The 22,570-nt window shown below is 45.0% G+C and overlaps 1 protein-coding gene across 2 annotated transcripts in view; it reads right to left on the reverse strand.

Moving 5' to 3' along the window:
* The window catches only part of SLC10A7 (solute carrier family 10 member 7), a 757,514-nt gene extending 739,307 nt beyond the window's left edge, over positions 1-18,207 (reverse strand). Inside the window, exon 1 of one of the 2 annotated variants that reach the window (XM_078676893.1) lies at positions 17,949-18,207. In XM_078676893.1, coding sequence (XP_078533019.1) covers positions 17,949-18,048 — 100 coding nt within the window. In that variant the 5' untranslated portion in view covers positions 18,049-18,207. The remainder of the gene's footprint in view (positions 1-17,948) is intronic. The other variant, XM_078676894.1, reaches the window with a different exon arrangement.
* Between the last annotated feature and the right edge of the window lie 4,363 nt (positions 18,208-22,570).

The raw sequence follows: 22,570 nt of genomic DNA on the forward strand, positions 1-22,570 counted from the left end.
CCACCTGGCGACTCCAGCCGGACCTCCTGCTAGACGCAACTTTCCGTGACTCCCTCCTCACACAAACCGCCCAATACATTGAGGATAATGCTGGCACGGCGTCCACCCCCCAGACTGAATGGGACGCATTTAAAGTGGTGACCCGGGGACACTGCTTAGGCACACAGGGCCACATGCGACGGCAACTAGAGGGTGACCTGACACGATTAGAGACTGAACTGCTGGACCATGAACGGGACGCGATGGGAGGTGCATATGATCCCCTGACGGAGGCAAGAACAGAACATGGACGCCTCCTGGAGCGCTTGCGCGCTCTCAACTTCGCGGCACACTCTGCCCGCACACACCGCCAGGGTGATAGACCTGGCAAACTGCTAGCCTGGCTGATTGCACGGGAGGACCGCATGACCCCAATATCAGCGATACAAGTAGATGGGGGAGGGTTACTCTACGCGCAACGCCAAATACATGAGGCGTTCATAGCTCACTATACAGGTTTATATCGCTCTCGACTCCGTGTCCCACTACCTGACATAGCTGGATATCTCTCAACCCTGCAGCTGCCTAACTTGACGACTACGCAGCAGGATGAACTCGGAGCACCACTTGCTCCAGAGGAACTCCGTGATACCATCTCCAACCTCTCAAACGGCAAATCTCCTGGCCCGGATGGCTTACCCGCCGAATTCTATAAGGCTGGCTCGGACATACTTATTCCCCATCTGTTAAAAGTGTACACTGCAGCCACGGAAGACTTCTCCCTCCCCCGACGCTTAATGAGGCTACCCTTATCTCATTACTCAAACCTGGCAGGGATGGCGAACAACTAGGCTCTTACCGTCCCCTGGCCCTCCTTAATACCGATTATAAAATCCTTGCCTCCGCCCTGGCCCGGAGACTGGCCCCCGTAGTGCCAACCCTGGTGCACCATGACCAGAATGGCTTTGTACCAACACGCCACACCTCCTATAACATGTGCCGACTATTCCGCATACAGGAGTACGCCTCACGCCACTGGCCACGTGCCGGGTGTCTGGTGCTGGACTTAGAAAAAGCATTTGACTCGGTGGAATGGCCATACCTACGGGCGGTCATGGACAAATTCGAACTGGGGGACGACTACGAGACCATGGTTGGCTTATTGTACCGTAGACCCACAGTTCGTGTCCGCACTGGTACGTTGCTTTCGGACCCGATTCGCGTGCAGAGAGGCACCAGACAGGGCTGCCCCCTGTCGCCCCAGCTCTTTTCCTTGGCCATGGAACCCCTGGCCACAATTCTCCGGACCCGAGGTGCGGAGTGGGGCATACCGATGGCAGATGGCCTCCACGCAGTATCACTATACGCGGACGATCTCCTTCTCTATGTTAAAGACTTGACCGATGTCCCGGAGTCCCTCACAGACATTTTCAGCACCTTTGAGGAGATGTCGGGCCTGAGAGTCAACTGGGCTAAATCTGGGGCCTATTCCTTTGACCCGGATATACCCGAAAGCGACGTATATATCGGTGGCGAAAGGCTACAATGGTATTCCACAACGTTCAGGTACCTAGGAATCCACATCTACCGTAACCCTACAGACATTCATTCTGGAGGGGAACCTGATGCGAGCGATCGCATCCATCCGGTCACAAATCGGATTTTGGAGGACTCTGCCACTGAATGTACCCAGCCGAGTAACCCTGGCGAAAATGATAGTCTTACCGAGACTCTAGTACTACTTTGCCAATATCCCATCCTATGTCCCCAACCGGGTGTTCCGAGACCTCGAGGTCCTACTTCGTGGCTTGATCTGGAATGCGGGCCGACCGCGTGTAGCGCTGACGAAGTTGTATATGCCCACTGAATCGGGGGGACTAGCGGTTCCCAACATGGAACTATATTATCTGGCGGCACAGATGCAGTGGGTGTCGGGAAGGCTAGGTGGTAGGAACTTAGGGGACACTGCCACGGACGTCACTATCTGGTCTCAATTACAAGTACACGCTCTGTTTCATCCGCTAGCCCAGGCTCCCCGTCCCCCGCAGCTGTACCTAGCGGTAGCGCACAGGTGTTTCCTACGATGCCTACGACTTACCCGAACAACGGTACCGTATGCCCCGATACTCCCTCTGCTGGGCACCCCAGTAGCAACCGGAATACTGACGGATGCAATGCTGAACAGCTGGTCCACTGCAGGAGTGGAAACACTAGGGGACCTATACAAAGACGGCGCTCTCCTTCCCTTTGCGAGCCTCGCGGAAGATACGACCCTCCCAGCCGGGCAATTCCTATTGCATGCGTCCCTCATCCGCACGCTGACTGCCGCCTGGGGTGACATGGCTGAAGAGCTACCGACGCACCACTTCATGCAATATCTCCATGTTATGAGCAATGGCTCTCACATAATACATTGGCTAGCGCAGGCTCTCCTGATGCACACACAACCCGCCACCTTGCAGCTGAGAGAGAAGTGGCCGGCGGACAGGGGAAGGGACTGGACGGACAAGGAGTGGGCGATGGTGTTGACTGGGCCGGTTAACATCCCGCGCAATCCTCGCTTCAAAATCATACAACTCTATATACTACACCGTGCCTATCTCACACCAGACAAAATAAACAGATACTTTTCGGTTTCAGACACTGCCTACAAACGTTGTTCCCTGGTGGGTGCAGACCTCTTACACATGCTCTGGCTATGCCCCAACATCCAGCAATATTGGGATGAGGTAACAGCGCTGCTTACACACTGCACTGGCGAACACGTACCAAAAACTTGGGAGGCCTGCATTCTGGGACTGTACAAATGCACAAAGCTAAACAAAGTGCCGGCCCGCTACTGGGACCTCGGGTTGATTACGGCCAAACGACTGCTTACCAAGCGGTGGACGGCTGACACACCTCCGCATATACGGCACTGGTACCTATCTCTTACCAACTGGGCACGGGCGGAGAGCACAGTCTTAAGACGGGAAGAGACGGCGGGGCTTAGGAAATTTCCAATTGCACAGCACTGGGACGACATCCTCCAATCTTTCCAGCAGAAATGCTTGGAGCAGGGGATCACTTGGGATACGCACCCGGCCTCCACACCCCCTACAGGGGACGTCACGGAATACGCCTGGGCCGCTGCCCCCCCACCCCCTTCCGTCTTTCTCCCCCCCCTTCTTCCTCCCCCTCCAACAGGGTGTTACCGGCCAAAATGTGCGCCCCCACACAACTGCCACACTACGCACACCGCACTGAACACCGCCTGTGCCACGCTTATACTCCGAAATGCTCAAGACATATGCCCTAATGTTAAGCAAAGAAGTACTTATCACCCCACCCCCACCTCCGCGTATCAGACATTCATTATGCACCCTGGACACGGACCGCCCCACTGACTGCACTTCAATGGCGCCAACAATGCGCTCCCGTGGTAGACAACCCCCCCCAGATACACGCGCGAACTACAAAATGTATCCTACTCCCAGTCCACTGGACCTACACATACACCACACCGCTGCTCCTATTCCCCTACACATGGATACACCCACTCACGCTCCCTCTCCCTTTTACATATACCCCCCATGTTAATGTCCCGATGTTTTATTGATGCGCTGGTTCTGTTTCCTGACCAGGCTTTCTTAAGTTTGTTCACAAAAGACATTGTACGCATTGCACGCATAACTTTGGATCACACATCCTAGCAAACATGTCGAGCCCCTTCCCTTTCCAAAGCCGACACAGCACAGTGCCACTAGACGGCGGCCAGAAGGGAACGACCACCGCGTGCGCTACCTGAGGAAGGGCAGGTGGACCCGGGTTGTTTTATACACTACCGGCTATCTCGCTTGAATCACAGCTACTGTGACACGCCACATACCTAGGGCCATTGAGAGTCACTGCCACGGCCGTGGTGATTCCCGCCAAACGCCACCGCCAACATGAGCCTCTATTGCTAGGAATAGTAAGCTACATGGACGCTCGTTCATTGACACACATGAGACATCGCATAGAACTACCCTCTGATTTCAATGCCCCGCACCCACTTGGGGGAAGAACTCCACCGACACACTTACCCATGATATTTATTAGTGGGAGCGGGCTGCTATCCGCCTGGCGACAAGGACGAACACCAACGTTGCTTTACAAACTTACAAAACCTCACAGACCTGTTCGCTCGTCGAGACATGTGGTTTACTGAATGTAAGTGCTGCAAAGAAACACTGTACGCCGCCGAACCTCAGGGCTGTCGGCCATAAGGCTGTGTTCACCAGACAACATTTTATATGGTTATTGATTTACGCGGCTGGCCCTGAGGGGTTGTAAGCTGTGTAACATGCACTTTGTACAATAAAGGTCTTTTAAAAATAAAAAATAAAAAAATAAAAAAATGGCATGCACTTCCTAACTGCAGGAAACATAACTTAACACAAAATGGATTCAGACTCTACAACTTCTGAATACTACGAACAACCTTACATGCAAATCAACTGTTCCATAAGACATCAAAGAAAATAATAAGATCCCACCTCATCTACGAGGTTCATTAAAAACGAGAGTCAATGGGGAGCAGAATCAGAGAGTACTGAGGTTTCTTCCCCCAAACCTCAAGTGTCCACAGTTTTTTATGCTTGGGGCTGTTCATGCTTAAGCCTTGTTTACATTTTTTCACAAAGATTTCAAGGTCAAATCTGCGTCCTTTTTCCTCCACAATTTGGGGATTCTAAAGGTACCCAGGGTTTGAGGTTTACCCTGGAGCGAACCTAGAAAATAGCCAAAATGTATCTACACTGTGCGGTTTATATTTTTTTCTAAATAGCAAACAAGCGCTGTGCAAGAAAGGGTATTTTTTAATGGCATATACAAAAGGTTTGTTGTGCTAAGATCAGCCACTTTCTGGAACAGGCACAGTTGTTAAAAAGCATCTTTTACACCACAGTTTTTCAATTTTTCGAAGTGCTGCTGCATTTTTTCGATTTCTACCTGATTGCTGTGTGTGGTGAAAACTGGAGTGAAACCTTTGGGCGAAGCCAAAAAAGTAGATACACATCAGAATTCAGCAAAGTGGTGTACAGATCATTCAGAGTTTTCTCAAACAAATGTACAGCTGAGATCAAAAACTAAATGAAAATACGTAGGAAAGAATAGGTGGAATTTTTGAGTACAATGTTATGTTCTTTTGGCTAGTTAATAAAAGTAATACACTGTTACGTCCATCACACTGTTCTTGTCGCAGGGATCTATCGCTGTTTGTCCAAAAATATGCCATACCCAGAATCAACAACTGAGATGCAATGTGTATAATTCATATGGTAAAAACGAATGAATGAAAAGTGGATATAAAGGAGATCTATGAATTTTTTTAATGTGCTCAAGATATTGAGTTCAGGAATAGTGGTTACTGCTACTACTTTGAATGTTGGGTTAACAATTCAGAGGGATTCGATTAGCTCCTCCCACGCCATGCTCGTGCCCTCCTGTTCTCCTCTACTTGAAATTCCTGCCTGGGATGTGAGGGACTTGCAGTACTCTAGAAAACAATGAAATCTAATATTTTGAAGAACCAAAAAAAGCCAACACACCCACACACTGCCAGAGATAGCAGCCAAAAAAACAACAAGGTACACAGATATCAAAATAAAACGTGGCAGACAAGTGATGTGCCTGGGTGGTCCTGGATAATAAGACTTATTTTACAGGGAACTAAAACCAGCAACTGCACACAGATTATTTTCAGAACCTCATTGAAGATCCCACCACAGAGTAGAGAAAACACCAAAACATACCATTAAATTCCTGGTAGACCGCATTAAAGAACAGTTCAATCCACTTAACTGCATTCTATAAGTCACAAAACTGGTCTCTCAATCATCTCCTGGGTCACCAAGTTGACTGGAAATGTCTCAGGTTTCATTAGATAAGTTTTACAAATTGGGACATTATTTTCAAACAGCTTTATCCAAGGCACCGCTGATTTTTTTTCAGTGAACTGCAACTCAGAGGAACGATGCCCTCTAACTTCCTTCTGGACACCACAGTTGTAACTGTTATTTATCCTCATAAGATCCAGTCTGACGCACAATAAAACACCTTCAATGGGACATTTCTTACTGAAAATTCAATGGTAAAAGTACAGCATCACAATATGCAAATATTTTTGTAACTAAACTAATCGATAACTTGCTGACCCCTAAGTGTGTTTCAAAAATGATGTGATATTGCTGATATGGACTAAAAGGTATCATCATGGGTTTAAGAAACTATTTTCATCTGTGCATCGAATTTACCATAGATTAGCCTTTGCACAACATTCCCTTACCGGACACCAACGTAACTGTAAAAAATTAAACAAAAAAAAATCTCACATAAAAATCACACATTTAACACCACAATAACAAACTTATACTTCTCTGTTAAACAATTTGTCGCCAACGCAGATGTTCAGATGAAAGGAAAAGCGAGCAACAACTCTCTACACAGCAAACTGATTTTCTACTTTTCAGACACTCTTTCAGGCAAATTGACAAAGAATTTCAACATTAAACTGTGAATGGCTAGAGAGCACATGATAAAAGAAAAAGAAAAAGAAACAACAAGCGAGTGCTGCTGATGATCACATACCACCCACCACTGGCTCACGTCAGCAATTTTATCAATGATCCTCAGCCAATAGCAAGCATCGAGAAAAATTGCGTCCCGATCCCTTGAAATTGCTTTCGGTCTCGAGATCTGTCATACATATCGATGAAAAGCAAATTCCCATTGCAATAAGCAAAGGTACAGGTTGGTAAACACCCCTGCAGTCGGAAATTGCGTAAAACACAGATGCATAAGAACAACCGTTTTAATAACTCAGAAGCAACGAATATGCATTAATGCTTCAAATAGCTGTAAATCGGTTAATTTACGTTCACTTCACACACAGTCAGAAATCACCCTAGTCCAATGTATAAAAGCAAACACTTGTTAAAAACGTGGACAAATGTCCAGTTCAAAATGCTCTACCCTGTACATGTATACCAGGAAGTCAACAATTTTAACAACTGGGCATGACATCTCTGTTCCAGATTTGAACGTTAACTTTAAAAGCAGATACAGCGTTCGTGAGAGCTCAGGGGCCAATTACAAGTTTGGTGGTGCTGCGCCGGCTTTCGGCTAAGACAGCACCGCCAAAGCTGTGAAAAGACTGCCCGCCCTATTAAGAGTTGAACTTGTGTAAGGCGGATGTACCTCAGCCTTTCCCATGGCAGTGCCTGGTAAACAAGCACCGCAAGGGGGATGGCAAAAAATGTTCCAGCACGGCATGGTCGGTGGTGTCCACACCCTGTTGGAACTTTGGGGGAATACAGACAGCGGAGTACTTGTTGGGCCCCCCTGAATGTATCCCCATGGCAGGGGCATGAGGTGCCTGTAGGGCCCCCTTTGTTCCTGCACCGCCAGCCTTTTAATGGCGGGGCTCCCGCCATGAAATGGCTTGCGTTGCAGGAACCGTAATGTGCTCAGCGGACTGCACCAGTCCCACTGAGCATCTTACATTGTGGTGCAGCTTCGCCACCGTTCCCTGGTGTAGCCGGTGGTTTTCCGCCGCAACGACTTTTTGAGTCGTAATGCGGCGGACGGACCAGCGCAAGTGCAGCAATCTTATGACTGCCGCATTCTGAATCAGACCTTTAGATATTTGAAATTTACTCAAAGTGTCCATGGTTTATACGTTTAATGACTGACTAAGAGGTTGAGCACTCAATGTTTTAACAACTTAACCATGAGTAACCATGCATCATTTGCTATTCTCTAGTACGGAACTGCTAACATATAATGGTCAAAGTTATTAAAAGAAAGTTGGCTAAAATGCTATATTATCAATGACACACATTGGGGAGGACTTTATTATCAATTTCTGAAGCACCCCTCCCTAAAAAGCTTTAGCATATACAGCAGTGATTTGTTTATCAAACAACCACATAACGCATAAGGTCTAATTTTCATTTTAAACTGGAATCAGCAAAGTGGGGCTGTCAGTCTCTGCTGGGGAAGAAACTTTTGATTAAGTACTTACAAATTGTAAAGAAAAGTAAATTAGGTCACAAAATGCACCAATAATCTAACTTAACATTTCTTCTTGTTTTTGTTCGGTCTCGCCCATGCAGCGCATGGTCCCTTTGAGACATGCTGTATCTACAATATGGGCTTCAAGCACCAGCCATCTTTTTCATTGGTTCCTCTTACGGTCCTTTGTAAATGCCGGCTTTTGTTTGGTGAATACTCTTACTAGTCCCTCCTTTTGGACATTTGTACCCTGCGATGAGGAATGCCCCGGTTACAAGTGCTTTTACTCTTCATTTTATTTAAGATACTTTGAGAGCACTCTTTTTTTTGTAGGATGCCTCTGCTCGTGTTAAGTGTTAGGATTTCGTTTACTTCGTGCCAGCTTGATGAAAGGTTCGCGGCCTCTTCATTTGCCGTGCTTGTTTTTTTAATATGGGCTTTTCTTCCTGTAGCGTTCATCTGATAGTACGTTCATCAGATCCGCTACACTTCATTTTAAGGGAGTTCAACCATTGCCGGATCGGCATTCAGGTATTTGTAATTTTGTTGAATTTCCTATTTTGTTTCTAATTGTCATGGTTTACTTTTTTTTGTATTCTTTTTTTTTATAATGGATGCCGGAGAGCCGACGCCACGACTCAAACCCTGTTCCACAGTTCCTAAGTCAGCAGCTGTGTATGTTACACCACATCCCTCCTCTACTGAGGAATCAAGGAGGGTGTATTTGTTATTGCACTCAATTCCTCATGCATGTCTCTCCCCCTACATTGCTCTCAGTTACCTGCCCCTAACATGCCCTTAAAAAAGCTGGTAAGCGCTGAGAAGTGACCTCGCAACTCACAAATTAAGCTCAACATGTGACTATTTTTGTCTGGATGAGATGCTGCTCTCCAATACGGGGCGGGCCTAAGAGAGAGAGCTCTCCGTGATGAGCCTATTCTGCACTTCAAACGCAAACCTTTGTCAGTGCTCGTTGTGTGTTTTACTTCGTTCAACTTCTTACATGTCCCCAGTTGTGATAAACAACGTGACACACAGTGATGAAGTGTTTGTCCACAGAGAGCACATATCTGTCACGTTGGGTTTTTTCAATACAAGAAAATCATGGGACATGATATGCAAGTGGAACTGAGAAGTGTTTTTTTCTCAACACAAAAAGTCCACGTCCCCCCGCAAACCCCCCCCCCCCAAAAAAACACAAACTCTCTCTCTCACTCAGACTCCCCAGTCATTGGCACTTTATCCCACCAAGCTACTCTTTTACAGGGCAGTCTGACAAGCCCTTGAATCCAATAGGTGTCTTGGCCAGATAGGTATATCCATTTTTTTAATTTAGGCTTCTTGTAATCTTCTTTTAACACTGGACCTTACCTTTTATGTGCACTCAACTCTCTGATCCGCCATGGGTGTCTGTCCCGTTTGGGCGGAGAGAGTTCAAGGTGGTGTCTCGTTGCGGTCCTTGAGCTGGCCACCATATTTAGTAGTTTTTTGGTTCAGCTTTTTTGTGCTTTCTGTTTGGTTTCCAGTGGAATCAGTGGATAAATTAGAATGAAACCCGGGCACGCCAAGGGCGGTCTAAAGGCAAGCTCGTCTGTACCCGTCCGCACTTGGATGGCACCAGGCCCCCTGGTCAATTGATAAAATGCATGAGTGAAGAACTGTTGGCAATACAGAATGTAGGTAAGCTGGCACTTTGTTAACACTCTTAACCTATCCCCCAACCTGCAGTGCTATAATTGTCAAGCCTGCAATTTTTATCTCAAGGAAACATACACAGATCAACAGGATCCTTGTAGGTTCTCAGAAGCCCCTGTAGGGAAAGCAGAAGGGCATGTTTTAGAGAGGGAGGTCTTGTGTATGCTCTTCAACACAAGATCTCTTGTTAAAAATAAATATGATTTTGCAGATGTTTTGATCCAGTATAATCCAGATATTGCCTCTCCCACAGAGACCTGGGCAGATAATTCCACAGACCTGGACATTAACATTGCCATTCCCACGGGCAACGACTGGATAGAACAAACAAGAAAGGTGGGGTGTTGCGATTGTGTTTTGTAGTTCAATTAGGGCTTAATTTCAGCCAACATCCATCTGGACTATTAAGCATTCTGCTTTGCCCTGAAATTGAAGAATAGATTCACTTTTCAGGGTTTGTAGATCTATCGCCCACCGGACCTGAAGGCTAATTTTAATAATAAAATCCAGGATTCCATGGAATATTACATAAATTAGCCCAGTTTTACGTTAGTGTGCGATTTTAATTTTCAGCCGGAGTTGCTGAATAATTCGGACACAAGTAACTTGGTGGATACTCTTAGGAGCTTTTACCTAAATCAGTTAATAAATGAACCCATCCATCTTGCCAACCACACTCTTGATGGAATATTTACAAACAACCAGGAGCTAAAATTAGAGACGGTCTTGCCAGTAGTCTGGTCTGACCATAAGGCCATCTTTTTTACTGTTAGGGTTCACTCATATAATGACACCGATAATAAATCTAGAAGCATTAATTACCGGCCCTGGAACAATCTTAATGTTGAGGAACTGAGGGACACTCTCTCCAACAATCACCGAGCTCTAGACAGTAACATGAACAATGCTGCGATCAACTTCAATCATTGATTAAACTGAGCAACACTGAAACTGGTGCCAGGCAAAAAATGTAAAACGCTATTGGAAAAATCCATCAGCTCTATGGTTTTCACAAAAATAGAAAAACTTTCCAAGGAAAATGCAGGCATTAAGAGTGTTTATGGAGGAAGGAATATTATCCGAATGAAAATTTCAAATATAAAGAATTACTTGTACAGAATAAGATCCTAATAAAAACAGCCAAAACAAAATTCTTTTCTGAAACCATAAGCTCAGCAAAAAACTCAAACAGAGAACGCTTTAAAACAGTTAAATCGTTTTCAAGATTGAATAATTGTAGTTCTTTTAGTCCAGACGAATCATTTTGTAATAAGCTGGCAATCTTTTTTGAGTCTAAAGTCAATCCCATTTTTCAAAAAATGTCACCCTCTTCAAATATGTTAAATATAGGTGACGATTCAAACAATGTTAAGGAGCTGGAAGCACAGAAAACCTCTAGCACCTTAGCTAATCCACAATTTGGAAGTTTTTCTCCTTTTAGAATATGGAAAAAATAATCAGTTTCATTAATCTCATTAAAGCTGGGGCTCCATCTGACCCTTGCCAACCACAGGTTCTGAAGCAGGGAGCTAATGCAGTTGCTGGTCCGCTTATGGAGATATTGAATCAAATATTGAATACGGGGCAATTTCCAAATAAATGGAAAAAGACATCTATCCTTCCATTGATGAAAAAACTCAAAACTAAAGACCTATATCTTGCCTAACTTTCCCTGCTAAAATACTTGGGAAAACAATGAACAAGGAGGTGTTTGCTTTTTTGGATGCTAATTTGCTGCTCGATTCTACACAGTACGACTTCAGAGCAAATCATTGCACTGAATCGACCTTGGTAGCTGCTTCTGAGGAGTTAATGATGGCAATCCAGAGGGGTGGTAAAGCGGCATTGTTTCTATTGGATCTATCTGTGGCTTTTGATACGGTTCGCTATTCCCTCCTCATGAAGAGGATCCATTCGCTAGGCTTCAGAAATTCGGCATTGGCCTTGCTAAGCTCATTTTGAGTTACAGACACCAGTGGGTGGAGATGAGGGGTGCGAGTTCTTCGCTGTTTCTCATCATCATGTGATTTTTTCCAGGGGTCATCCCTCAGCCCCACGCTGTTTAATATCTATGTCAGTCCCCTTCTTAATATTATTTGCAGCTTTGGCTTAGCTGTGTTTTCCTCGCCGATGATACTCATATAGTGGTATCTATTTCATCGGACGTAAACAAAGAGGCAAGAAATTTCTGTAATTGCATGTCTTAAGTTGCACTTTGGATGCTAAATAATTGTCTGAAATTGAATTCAGATAAAACTGATGTGCTGCTTTTGGGAAAAGTGACTTCTTTCTGGAATGACTCATGGTGGCCGTCGAGTTAAGGCACATTACCAGTTCCGGTCCATAAAGTAAGAAATCTAGGAGTCATTTATGACACAAAATTTTTCCTTTTCTGTGCAAATAAACTCAATTACTTCTTTTGGTTTTTTTGTGCTGAATGTCCTGAAAAAGATTCTTCCGCTTAACTTGCAAAAAAGAGTGAAAACAGCTCTTATTTTCTCAAAGCTAGATTACTGTAATGCTCTGTATTTAGGTGCTCACAAATATGTAATAAAGAAACTGCAGGCTTTACAAAATGTAGCAGCGAGACTGCTGCTCAAAATTCCTATGTTTAAACCAGTAGCTCAATCATTACATGATCTTCAATGGCTTCTTCTGAGAAAAAGGATTGTTTTTAAGGCTATGTACATGGTCTATAAGGCCCTGCATTGAACTGGCCATGTGTACTTTCGGGAACGGTTTTCCTGGTACATCCCGAGTAGGAACCTTAGATCCAGCTCCTCACGATCCGTCATCGTTCCTAGATCAAACAAGGCAAGATATGGCATTTTCCAGGATGTATGTCACTACAACGCATGCTTTTACAACGCATGCCATTACGACGCAGGTTTTACAACGGGGGGCGCTGGATAGTGAATAGTTTAATTTACTATTCCAACTCCAGTCCCCGTGGATAGTAGGGAAGGTGTTGGATAGTAATTAAACTATTCCCTATCCTAGAGCACCCTCCAGCGCAATTCGTTGTAATGACTTGCGTTGTAAAAGTTGCGTCGTAATGGTAGTGCGTTGTAAAAGTTGCGTTGTAAAGGATGTTTCCCCATTATCCATCGACGCAGGAAAATGGTGAAACTCATTATCTCTTATGCTGTGTGGTCAACCTTCTCTGCTGTAATTTAGGAAGCAGCTAAAGACCTGGCTGCTTACCAAAGCCATTGACTAAGTCACTGTTAGAGTTAAATTGCGTTCTGCTGTCTGACTGGCTCTGCTGTTCTGCCTTTAGTACTAAGACACCGTAGGGTAATTGTGCGCTTTGTAAAATCTTTTCATTCATATGTTATTAACATGCATTTTGAGACGTTTTCTGGGTTTAGCTAGTCTTTTGGTCCTTCAATGGTCGCTGTTTACCTTTGCAGGCGCTGAGGTGTGAATGTGCTCCAGAGGTGATCACGGGCGGCTCTCAGCAGGTCCTGCTCACGATTCAATTCAAGAAGTATTTGTTTAAATGCACCTTAATTAATTTTCATTCCTTATCACAAGGCATACACCAGCACCTGTAATGACAAATGTTACTGATGCCTCTGGCACACCATGTGTCCCTCAGGCACTGCATAGTTTTCCGTTTCAGTGGAACAGAACCTTACACAGTCCTGCCAGATTCCCTCAGATCCTTTGTTCTACCATTTACTTAAGTTGTAACAAGCAGAGTCAAACTTGATTTGCAAGGTCGGCAAGCTATTGCCTAAGATTGTGCTTCAGAGGAGGACTTTATACAACAATGCATCGTCACGTCACCATTTGCATGTGAAATTACAGCAGGTGTTCTAGCGCCCAGGACAATGTAATGCATGGCTAAAAACTCATAAGGTTCCACAGGCGAGACCTACTGGCTATGCCAATGCTCGTTTATTAAGAAGTAGTTATTTGAACAGAAATGCTGTTCCCAATCAGGTCATTAGATTGATTGCTGGTGGGCGAAACACCATAATGGTTGGGGATGAATAAGGCATTAGTGGTGAATCATTTAAAGACAATACAGGTATGTTTAACACCAGTTACACCTGCACAAGGGGCACGTGGGCCCTTGGAGCTAGTATATTTTAGATATTTGTACTTCGTGAGAATTTAACATATTGGCATGGCTAAACAAAATTTTTCAATTTCGTTTTGGACTGAATTGCAATAAGGGTGCAATTAGGTGCCCGATACAAGTAAAGACACAAAGCAGAGGAACAGTATCACATCAGGTGTTTCCCCATCCACAAATATAGACATTAGAGGAGGCAGTAAAAATGCACCAACAAATCGAACAATACAATGAGTCAAATACCATAGGTTATGGATCCTGGGGCACAGGTGCAACATCAACATTGCATAAACAAACCATAGTAGGTAATCCACTTTGCGGAACTTACACTGGCAGGCCCTACTCTTATAAGTGACTCTTTTAGCTGCAATGTATAAGACCATGCCTGTTTTCCATTCAGTAATAATAGGCGTCTCGGACCCCTCCCTCTGCCCCTCTGCTAGGTCCCGCTTCATAATCACTAGTCCCAAATAACAAAAACAATAACTTAATCTATGGAAGATCTAAATCTTTGGGTATGCCTAGGAGTACAAATACAAATTTGGGGTCTACTAGTTTGCTCAGTTCAAGGAGTATTTTTTTGTTAGAATGAGTGTTTGGTTAGACATTTCCATTATGTGTGAAAAAAGTTCCTGCAAGGCTCCCTGCATCTCAGACATTATGGGGAGACCGCCCTGCCTATTCCAAAACAACATTATTGTAATTAGCACAGCTCCTGACAATAAGCAAGCACATTAGTGTATTTAACACCGGGTTTCAATTCCTGGGCCTCTGGGTGCAGTTTTCTCAGTAGGCAGAACTGGCTGCCAAGGCGGTACATAGCGCACAATGAACTGGACAACTGATGCTTAATGCTATGGTGAGGGATCAATCAGTAGCCAAACTTTTCTTGAAAAGTCCAAGTGTTGCATCAGAATGTCAGTCCTCTTTTTCTACTTATTTAACCACACCATTCCCTCCAACATCTTCCACACGCCCCATCGCATGACCAAGAATGTGTGCCAGACAGGTCGTGTTTGAAACCACCTTTACACACGTTAACACTTGTTGATCTCCCATCACATCTTCAACCTTGCTACCCAAATCAAGATCCAACACAGTACCTCTTGCAATAAGTAGCCTTAAAGGTCACGGGCCCAATTCACAAAACAATACTCTGAAATCTACACATGTGCATGTTTTTCGATGAGCTTTGGGCATTCATAAACATTTGCAGTGGCACTCCCTTATTTGCAGATTTCCAGACTTGCTACTCCGAATATAATGGAGCATTTGCCATTTCCCCAAGGTAGAGTTGTACACTACATACAAAATTTAAATCCCTAATTGGGGAAAGGGAGCAAGTTGGGCAAATGCACATTTGCCTTCTTTTTCTTTCTTCATAGAGAAAAAAATATCTCCTTCTGGAGAACCATTCTCTTTGGGATGACTGGAGGTGAAGAGAGAAGAACATGACTGACACATTGTTTACTCAGTCGTGAATGGCCTTTGAATTTAACATGAGGAGCTACTGTGTTGGAGTAAAATTGAACAGTCATATTTTACTCAGCACATAACAAAAACATCCAGCAGCTTCATTCCAAACCACATTCTTGAGAAAGTAAAGGTAAACTATGTTCTGAGAATGACTCGAACAACTAGAATGTACCATTTACATTTAGGCGGCAAAGATGTACACATCAATCACAGATAACAATTGGAAACAAGCTCAAATTTGGCAAATGCTATTTTACTGACCTAATAAGAGACAGCTCATTAACTCCCAGGAAATGAACCCCGAGATACGCCTTTCAAGGAAAAGAAATGCATTACCGTCCAAAATCATCAGTGAGTAGGGCATGGTGGCACCTGAGAAGGCCAAGTACCACTGCCCTCTCATGTGTGCCAACACTGGGATATGGATACAGGGCAGCTGCTACTGGGGAACTGACAGGAATGGCAATTACAGCTCCACAGTTTTGTGTTGCAATTATAGAAGTGCATATATTAGAACTTCAATTCGATTTCCTTCCAAGGTACTGTACAAATGATATGCCCACCACCAATATTGTGAGTAACACTGCGTGCTTTCATTCCGAACATGATGTACTGTTAAAATTTATCAGAAGGCCCTTTCAGACCTTACGGAGTGTTCTCTCAAAAAATAGCCTAAAATATATTAAAATCAAAAGTGTTCAACTGCTGGTTCAAAACAATTCAACACTGTGGTACGAGCATTTCACTTCTTAATCCATAAGATTTGTCCACAAGTATGTCCCATGTAAACATGTCAAGTGAGTTTTGTGGGCTCTGCCTGGCAGTTGATGTGTTGCGTTCTTTTCTGTATTAGTACACAGCTCTTCACAATAAACACCACAACAATTTGGCACATCAGTAAAAATGTGATTGGCTCACGTGTCAAAAGGTTAAGAAATGCTGGCACGTATGGCAGGTGAAGAGTGTAGAGAAAACGTGCAGAATTACTTTTCTCTCTCACCAGGAATGTGCAAATGTGTGCTTAACACTACTGCAGCTTAGTGAATAGCTCCCAGTCCTCATAATATGACTCAACCCCCCCCCCACTTAGTTGTGGTTGCAAATCACATTTACCCTTACTTACCCACAGCAAGTCAACCAATGCATAAGGCGAAACTCCTGATATCGGCAAAAAAAAAGATGATACCTATCCAGACTGGGAGGCTATTGTGGGAAAAGGAGTCACAATCTACTGCAAGTTACCAGTCTGACTACACAGAAATCAATTAAATCTAAATTGTTCTATTCCCAGACTTTTCACTTTAGGGAACCTCATAGGTGGTTTACTTTAAAATAAAATATTAATGGCCATTTCTAAAGTGCATCTCTTGTGATCCTTATTAAAATAGTACACTGTGTGGGGGAGATAACAGAGCAGGCCATAATATTTCTGGTCTTCTATTAAAAACTTGCTCAAGGATAGGTTTAATGTACAATCATCTAAGAATGAATATAGGTCTTGGAGAACAGGTCACTAGATAACATCCACCAGTGATAATTCTTAACTGTTTTTTGGTTTTTTTTAAAGCTGGAGGTAAGAATAAAGGCACACACATTTTTAGTCAACAGCAGTGTTTTAAAGGAAGTGGGGAGAAGTGGGAGAACTCACTATCCCAGAGTGCCTGTTTGCTTCCGACAAGTGCGAGTACTCTCCCATTAAAGTATTGTACCTGTGCTGGGAAGCATTGTTACTCTCCCAAGTCAAAACAAATAGGTGTAGGCACACAGTACCTGCCCATTTAAAGAACTGGCCAACAGAGATTTGTATCTTGACCTTTTCAGGTTGATCTTTACCTATAACACTGAAACAGAAGCAAAGTCCCAGAGAGCAAATTATATAATAAAAAGCATTGACACGCATGGCAGGGGCCCCCCACTCAGCAACTATGCACCTTAGGTCGAAGGCTCCTGATTTTAAGGCAAGACATGGAGGCTAACATTAGGCAGCATCCTTCATTGCTATCATTCACTGCAAGTTAGCCCCTGTTTCTTTAATATAATCCAGATTCTCTGCTCACCAAGTATTCCTTGCATAAATATTAATACTTTTAATCATTTTCTCATGCCCCCATCCTGAAATACACAGCAGTCTACATCACGTGCATGGCAGAAATCCCCCTCGTTTGTGTGCCATAATTATGGCATTGGCACTACATAACTCCACACAACATGGGTAGCATTTAAAAATATTGCGTCTGAAATACATTTAAAAAAATAACAGCTGGTTGCATCGGGGTAGCCCATGGCCATAAGCATCAGCAGATGGTGTGCCAGGCCTGAACATTGACATCAGCACTAAAGGCTGCGTGTCCTGTGCTGACTCTGGAGTCAGCCACCACTCGGGGCGGAAGTAGAAAGCGGCGAGGGTCACGCAGAGTGTAACGTGTCACACAAGACAGGCAGGGAGGCCGGGCTGTCAGCGCAGCTATACCAACCCCTTCGACCCAGCCCAGGGGCACCCTAGACTTGGCATAGCGTTTAAGTGGCAGAGGAAGGAACGAGGCAGCTTTATCACCGGGAGGGGGGCGCGTGGATATCGGGCACAGGGCGGCACGTAGCAGGCTGGCACGGCTGTTGGTGACGGTCTTGGCGGGAGTTCAGGGATCCCCTCACCATATGCCCGGGCGAAGGCGGCACTCACCCCCTTTCTCGCCGATAGCGGGCTGCAGCTTGGCGGCTCCGATCACCAAGACGATGCCGATGATGAACCATTCCTTGCGGACACGTTCCAGTAGGCCCATGCTGCCGGGGATCAGAAACGGACTGTCCCAAGAGTCACAAACGGAAGGGGGCGGCGGCCGTGCCCAAAGCCGTTCTCATCTCAGCTGCTCCGGCCGGGGATCCGGGAGCGGAGACCAGGCTCCAGCGGTCGCCGCCATCGTTTACCGCACACCACTGATGAGCGGCGCAGGCAAATCCAGCTGAATGAAAGTGGGAGCGGCTCGGCGCCTCCTACGTAAAGACACCCGCGGCGCGACAGCAGATCCTTTCTCAGCCGCCGCCCTGCCCCAGCTAGCTAAGTCTCGCCCCCCAGTGCCACAAGAGCCCTATTGGGTCCTTGTTGATTCGGGCCCAATATCTCTTCAACATGAATCGGGGACAGAGTGGGTCGCCGTATTGATCGGCGCCGCTCTTTGGTGGAGTAGGGCAGCACTCTGCGCGTGGTATACGCCCCCTTCGAGTGTGACGTGTGCCTTCCACAGCGCTGCCCCGTCCACGTCCAGCTTCATTCACAGGTGTGGGGACGGTGGCAGAGAGGCTCTACGTGTCCTACTGAGGGCATTGGCAAGAACTGCGCCCCACCCGCACTCTCGTTTAGCTGCCATCCAGAAACTTCATCCAGCACATCCCAACCCGTCCTCGTCAGTGACTCCAGGAACACTACTGCTGGCAGCAGGGGCGTAGGAGACACAACATTTCTGGGGGGGGACAGGGACATCCTTGTCGACTTTCCGTCCCTATACAAATCGCCCGTTGCATGAGATCGTATACCCCGTAAACGAATATAATCGGATAGTTTTGAAGAAAAATATTGAGAAAGGCAGGAATATAGTCACAGTATGCTTTATTGTTATTTGCATTCATAAAGTAATTAGACCAAATGTGGAAAAATCATGTCTATTTTTATAGTGCTACTCATAGTTCACTCAGTTTTGTGATCTGCATGATACATGTTCTTTGCCGCAGGCACATTAACCCTCCGCACTACTTTCCAATGAGCCAAAACTTTCACTAGACAAAATTTCGAACTCTCACTAGTAGAAACATTAATCACTAGAGTTATCATGACGTTTTTATAGTTGCCTTAAAACTGCCTGATGCACAAGGAAGTTCATTTGCTTTTAAACCAAAGATTATTTTTAAACTCAGTGTCCCTCACCAAAGTCAACGCTAGGTGCGGCTGCAACAGGTCACACCGCCCTAAAGCCGGTCAAGCTTCCAGCAATGGGGCAGCACAAGCATTTCCTGAAATGGGGTCAGACCTAACCTCATAGCCATTATATGAGGAAAAAGATCCATGTAATTGGTGGGGTGGGATACTTCCCCCAGATTGCAGTAAGCAAAACAATTTACCAGATTGCTTGTAGAAGATTTAAGAGAGTTGACTTCTTCCCTGAGAATGTTTTTAAATTTGTGGGATCACATTTCTAAAATGTGGCAGACCCTTAAGGGGCATTCATAAAATATTACAGTACTTTCAAGGTGCACCAAGGAAGCCTGGCTTTTTTTGGGAGTAAATCAGATTTTTTTTCAAATGTCTTATGTCAGAAATAACTTCCACTTGCCACGGTCCTCATTTTTTCATGGGCGAGCCCCATATACCAATGAGTACATTCAATATGACAGTGCCAAAAAGTTACCATGGATACTGCAGCAATAGTCTTGGGTACCTCTAAAAATTCTCCACTGCAAGCATAGCATGCATACACTCACACACACACATTCTCTCACACACTTTCTCACTATATCTCTTGCACTCTTGTACCTTTGTACTCTGTCACACTCACTCACTCACACACACTGCCACTCACACTTCAATTAGTAGATTTGCTTTTATTGTGTTAGAAAAGCTTGCCTTGCTGCTTCTGCCTTACTTGCCTTACCCTTTAGGGAAACTGAATGAAAACAGATTCTCTATACATTATTCAAAATAGTAATATATTGCTTTGTCAATGTTTGTTACAAGTATGATATATATGAAAAATGCACTTCCTTAAAATAACTCTGCAGGGCTTAAATTTGGTTTCACTTGTGGATCACCCAGTTACAGTATTAACATGTAGTATCACAGCATCCAACTGACCGTATGAAATTCTTGACTTCTGCAACAACCATGGATTTCATCCAGTAACATTTTACATTTTTGTTTTTTTGAGACCCAACTTGCAATGTAAAAACAAACCGACATGTCTCGGGATGAAGCATTGTAGTAAAAGGAAAGCCAGGAATGGCTAAAGCTGTCACACTTTTTTCAATCCAGAAACATACCCCAAAGCCTCCGCCCTAGTCTCCCTGCAAGGGTCATCCCACATTGTCAGTCCACTCTCTACTCTTGCACCAGCCCCTTTGTTGCAGATGGAATTAATTAGGCATGTAGTACCATGGAAAGAGCAAGTATTCTTAAGGGTGCCTTTGTAGAAATATTTGTAGATTCATGAGAGTTGTAAAATGTTGTATATGTGTAGAGTTAGAGGTGTGCTCATGTAAGTGCTGTGTGATGGAGAATAGTGTGAGTGAATGTAGCATGAGTGACGAGAGTGTAGGGTGAAACATTTGCCAATGTGATTGTCAGGATGAGTGGTGTGCCTGTGTGTGGTGCAGAGTGAGCAGCAATGGTGAAGGGTGATTTGTGGGAGTGTCTGGTGAGTGCATGGTGAGTGGAGTTAGTGCAGAGTAAGTGGTATTTTCCGGCAGACTATTGTCCCTGTGTTCAGGAAGGATGAATAGGGTGCCTTGATGATTGCAGGCTGAGAGGTTTGTCTGTGTGAGTGTAGGGTGAGAGGAGGAAGTGCAGGGTAAGTGGTGTGACTCCAGGGTGAGTGCTGTGCTTGTTTGTGTGATATGAGTGCAGGGTGAGTGTTGTGCCCATGTGAGTCAAGGTGTGAGTCAAGATGTCATTGAAGATGTGTGTGAAGATGTTAGTGAAGGGTGAGCTGTGCAAGTGAGAGGAATGTCTATGTGAGTGCACAGTGAGCGATGTGACAGTGGAAGAGTAGGGTGAGAGGAGTGACTGCAGGGTAAGTGTTGTGACATATGAGTTTGGGTGTGGGTGAAAGTGCAGAGTGGGAGAAATGAATGCCTAGTGAGAAATGTGCTTGCTTGAGTGAGACTGCAAAATTTGCAGTGAGACTGACAGGTGATTGAAGTCACACATGATTGCAGGATGAGTGGTGTGCTCATGTAAGTACAGGGTGAAAAGCGTGAGTGGTGTGAGTGCAGTGCGATCACTGTAAGTGCAGGTTGAGCGGTGTGTTCATGTGACCACACGTTAAGTGGAGGGAGAACAGCGTGAGTTCATGGTGAGGGTCATGAGTTCAGTGTGGTCGCTGTGAGTACAAGGTGAGTGGCGTGCTTGTGTGAGTGCAGGGTAAGAGGAGGATGAATGTGCGAGTAGACAGTAACAGCGTGAGTTCAGTGTGATGGCTGTGAGTGCAGGGTGAGCAGTGAAAGTGACAAGTGAGTGGAGTGTCATGTGCATGCAGGGTAAGCGGTATGCTTATGTGGGTGCAGGGTAGGAGGAGGGTGAATGGCGTGAGTGCATGGTAAGCACTGTGATCGCTGTGAGTGCAGGGTGAGCGTGAAAGTGAAGAGTGAGTGATGAGAATGAGGGGTGAGGTGTCTGAATGCAGGATGTATACCCAGACACCTGCAGTAACTCAGCATTGTATTGACGTGTGGGTTGTTTGTGCACAGTATAGAGCCTGGCCACAGACTGTAGCCTTTTAGTTACATTTGTGCTAGTAGAAGTAGGGCCCACAAAATGATCTTTGGTGTGGTAATTAATTTAAATTACAGTTCCAAATGTGCTACATCTGTGACAAAAAACTGTTCAGTTTGCAATTGCAAATTTTTCTGGAATCCCACAGCAATCAGAGGTTACCAGGCTCCTATTTCATCAATGATAGGCTTTTATCACTGATGTCCTGGGGCTTTACCTTTCTGTTGGAAACAAAGTTAACTACCAAGAGAGAGAAAGAGAAAGGGGGGTTGTGTGTGTGTGGGCGTGGGTGTGGGTGGGTGTGTTTGTTGGTGGGTGGGTGTGTGTTTTCAATAATTGTCCATCAAGGGTGTTTACTTAGAGGAAAAATCACTTTATCTCAACACACAATTCAATACTGTACATAAATGTTAGAGGACAATAATATGGAATGCAAATAGTAAGACATTTTTTCCAAAAGCAGAGGGCCGCCAGTACTGACTTGTGCTATTTAAAAGGCACTGGCATCAATGCACTCTTGCAGGAGGGAAAGGCTGGTGAGTTGTACTCTGTTGACCCCTCGTGGTTCCATCTAGGCCCTCCCCAATGGATAATGATATAGAGTCATGTGTTCCAAAGTTATTGCTGCAATGCCTCACCTTTGGACTGTACCTTGTTTCCATCTTCATAGTCCTCTGCAGGCCAGGTCTGCTGTTTGCAAACGAGGTTGAGAGCCATGCTGCTTTTAGTGGTGTGACATCCACACGACACAAGGCAGTCCCACTCGGTGATTGTGCACTGACTTGGCCGAGACAGTCTAGGTTTCTGGTGCGCATACTTGTGCC

The sequence above is a fragment of the Lissotriton helveticus genome, chromosome 2_1 (assembly GCF_964261635.1).
Source record: "Lissotriton helveticus chromosome 2_1, aLisHel1.1, whole genome shotgun sequence".
NCBI lineage: Eukaryota > Metazoa > Chordata > Amphibia > Caudata > Salamandridae > Lissotriton > Lissotriton helveticus.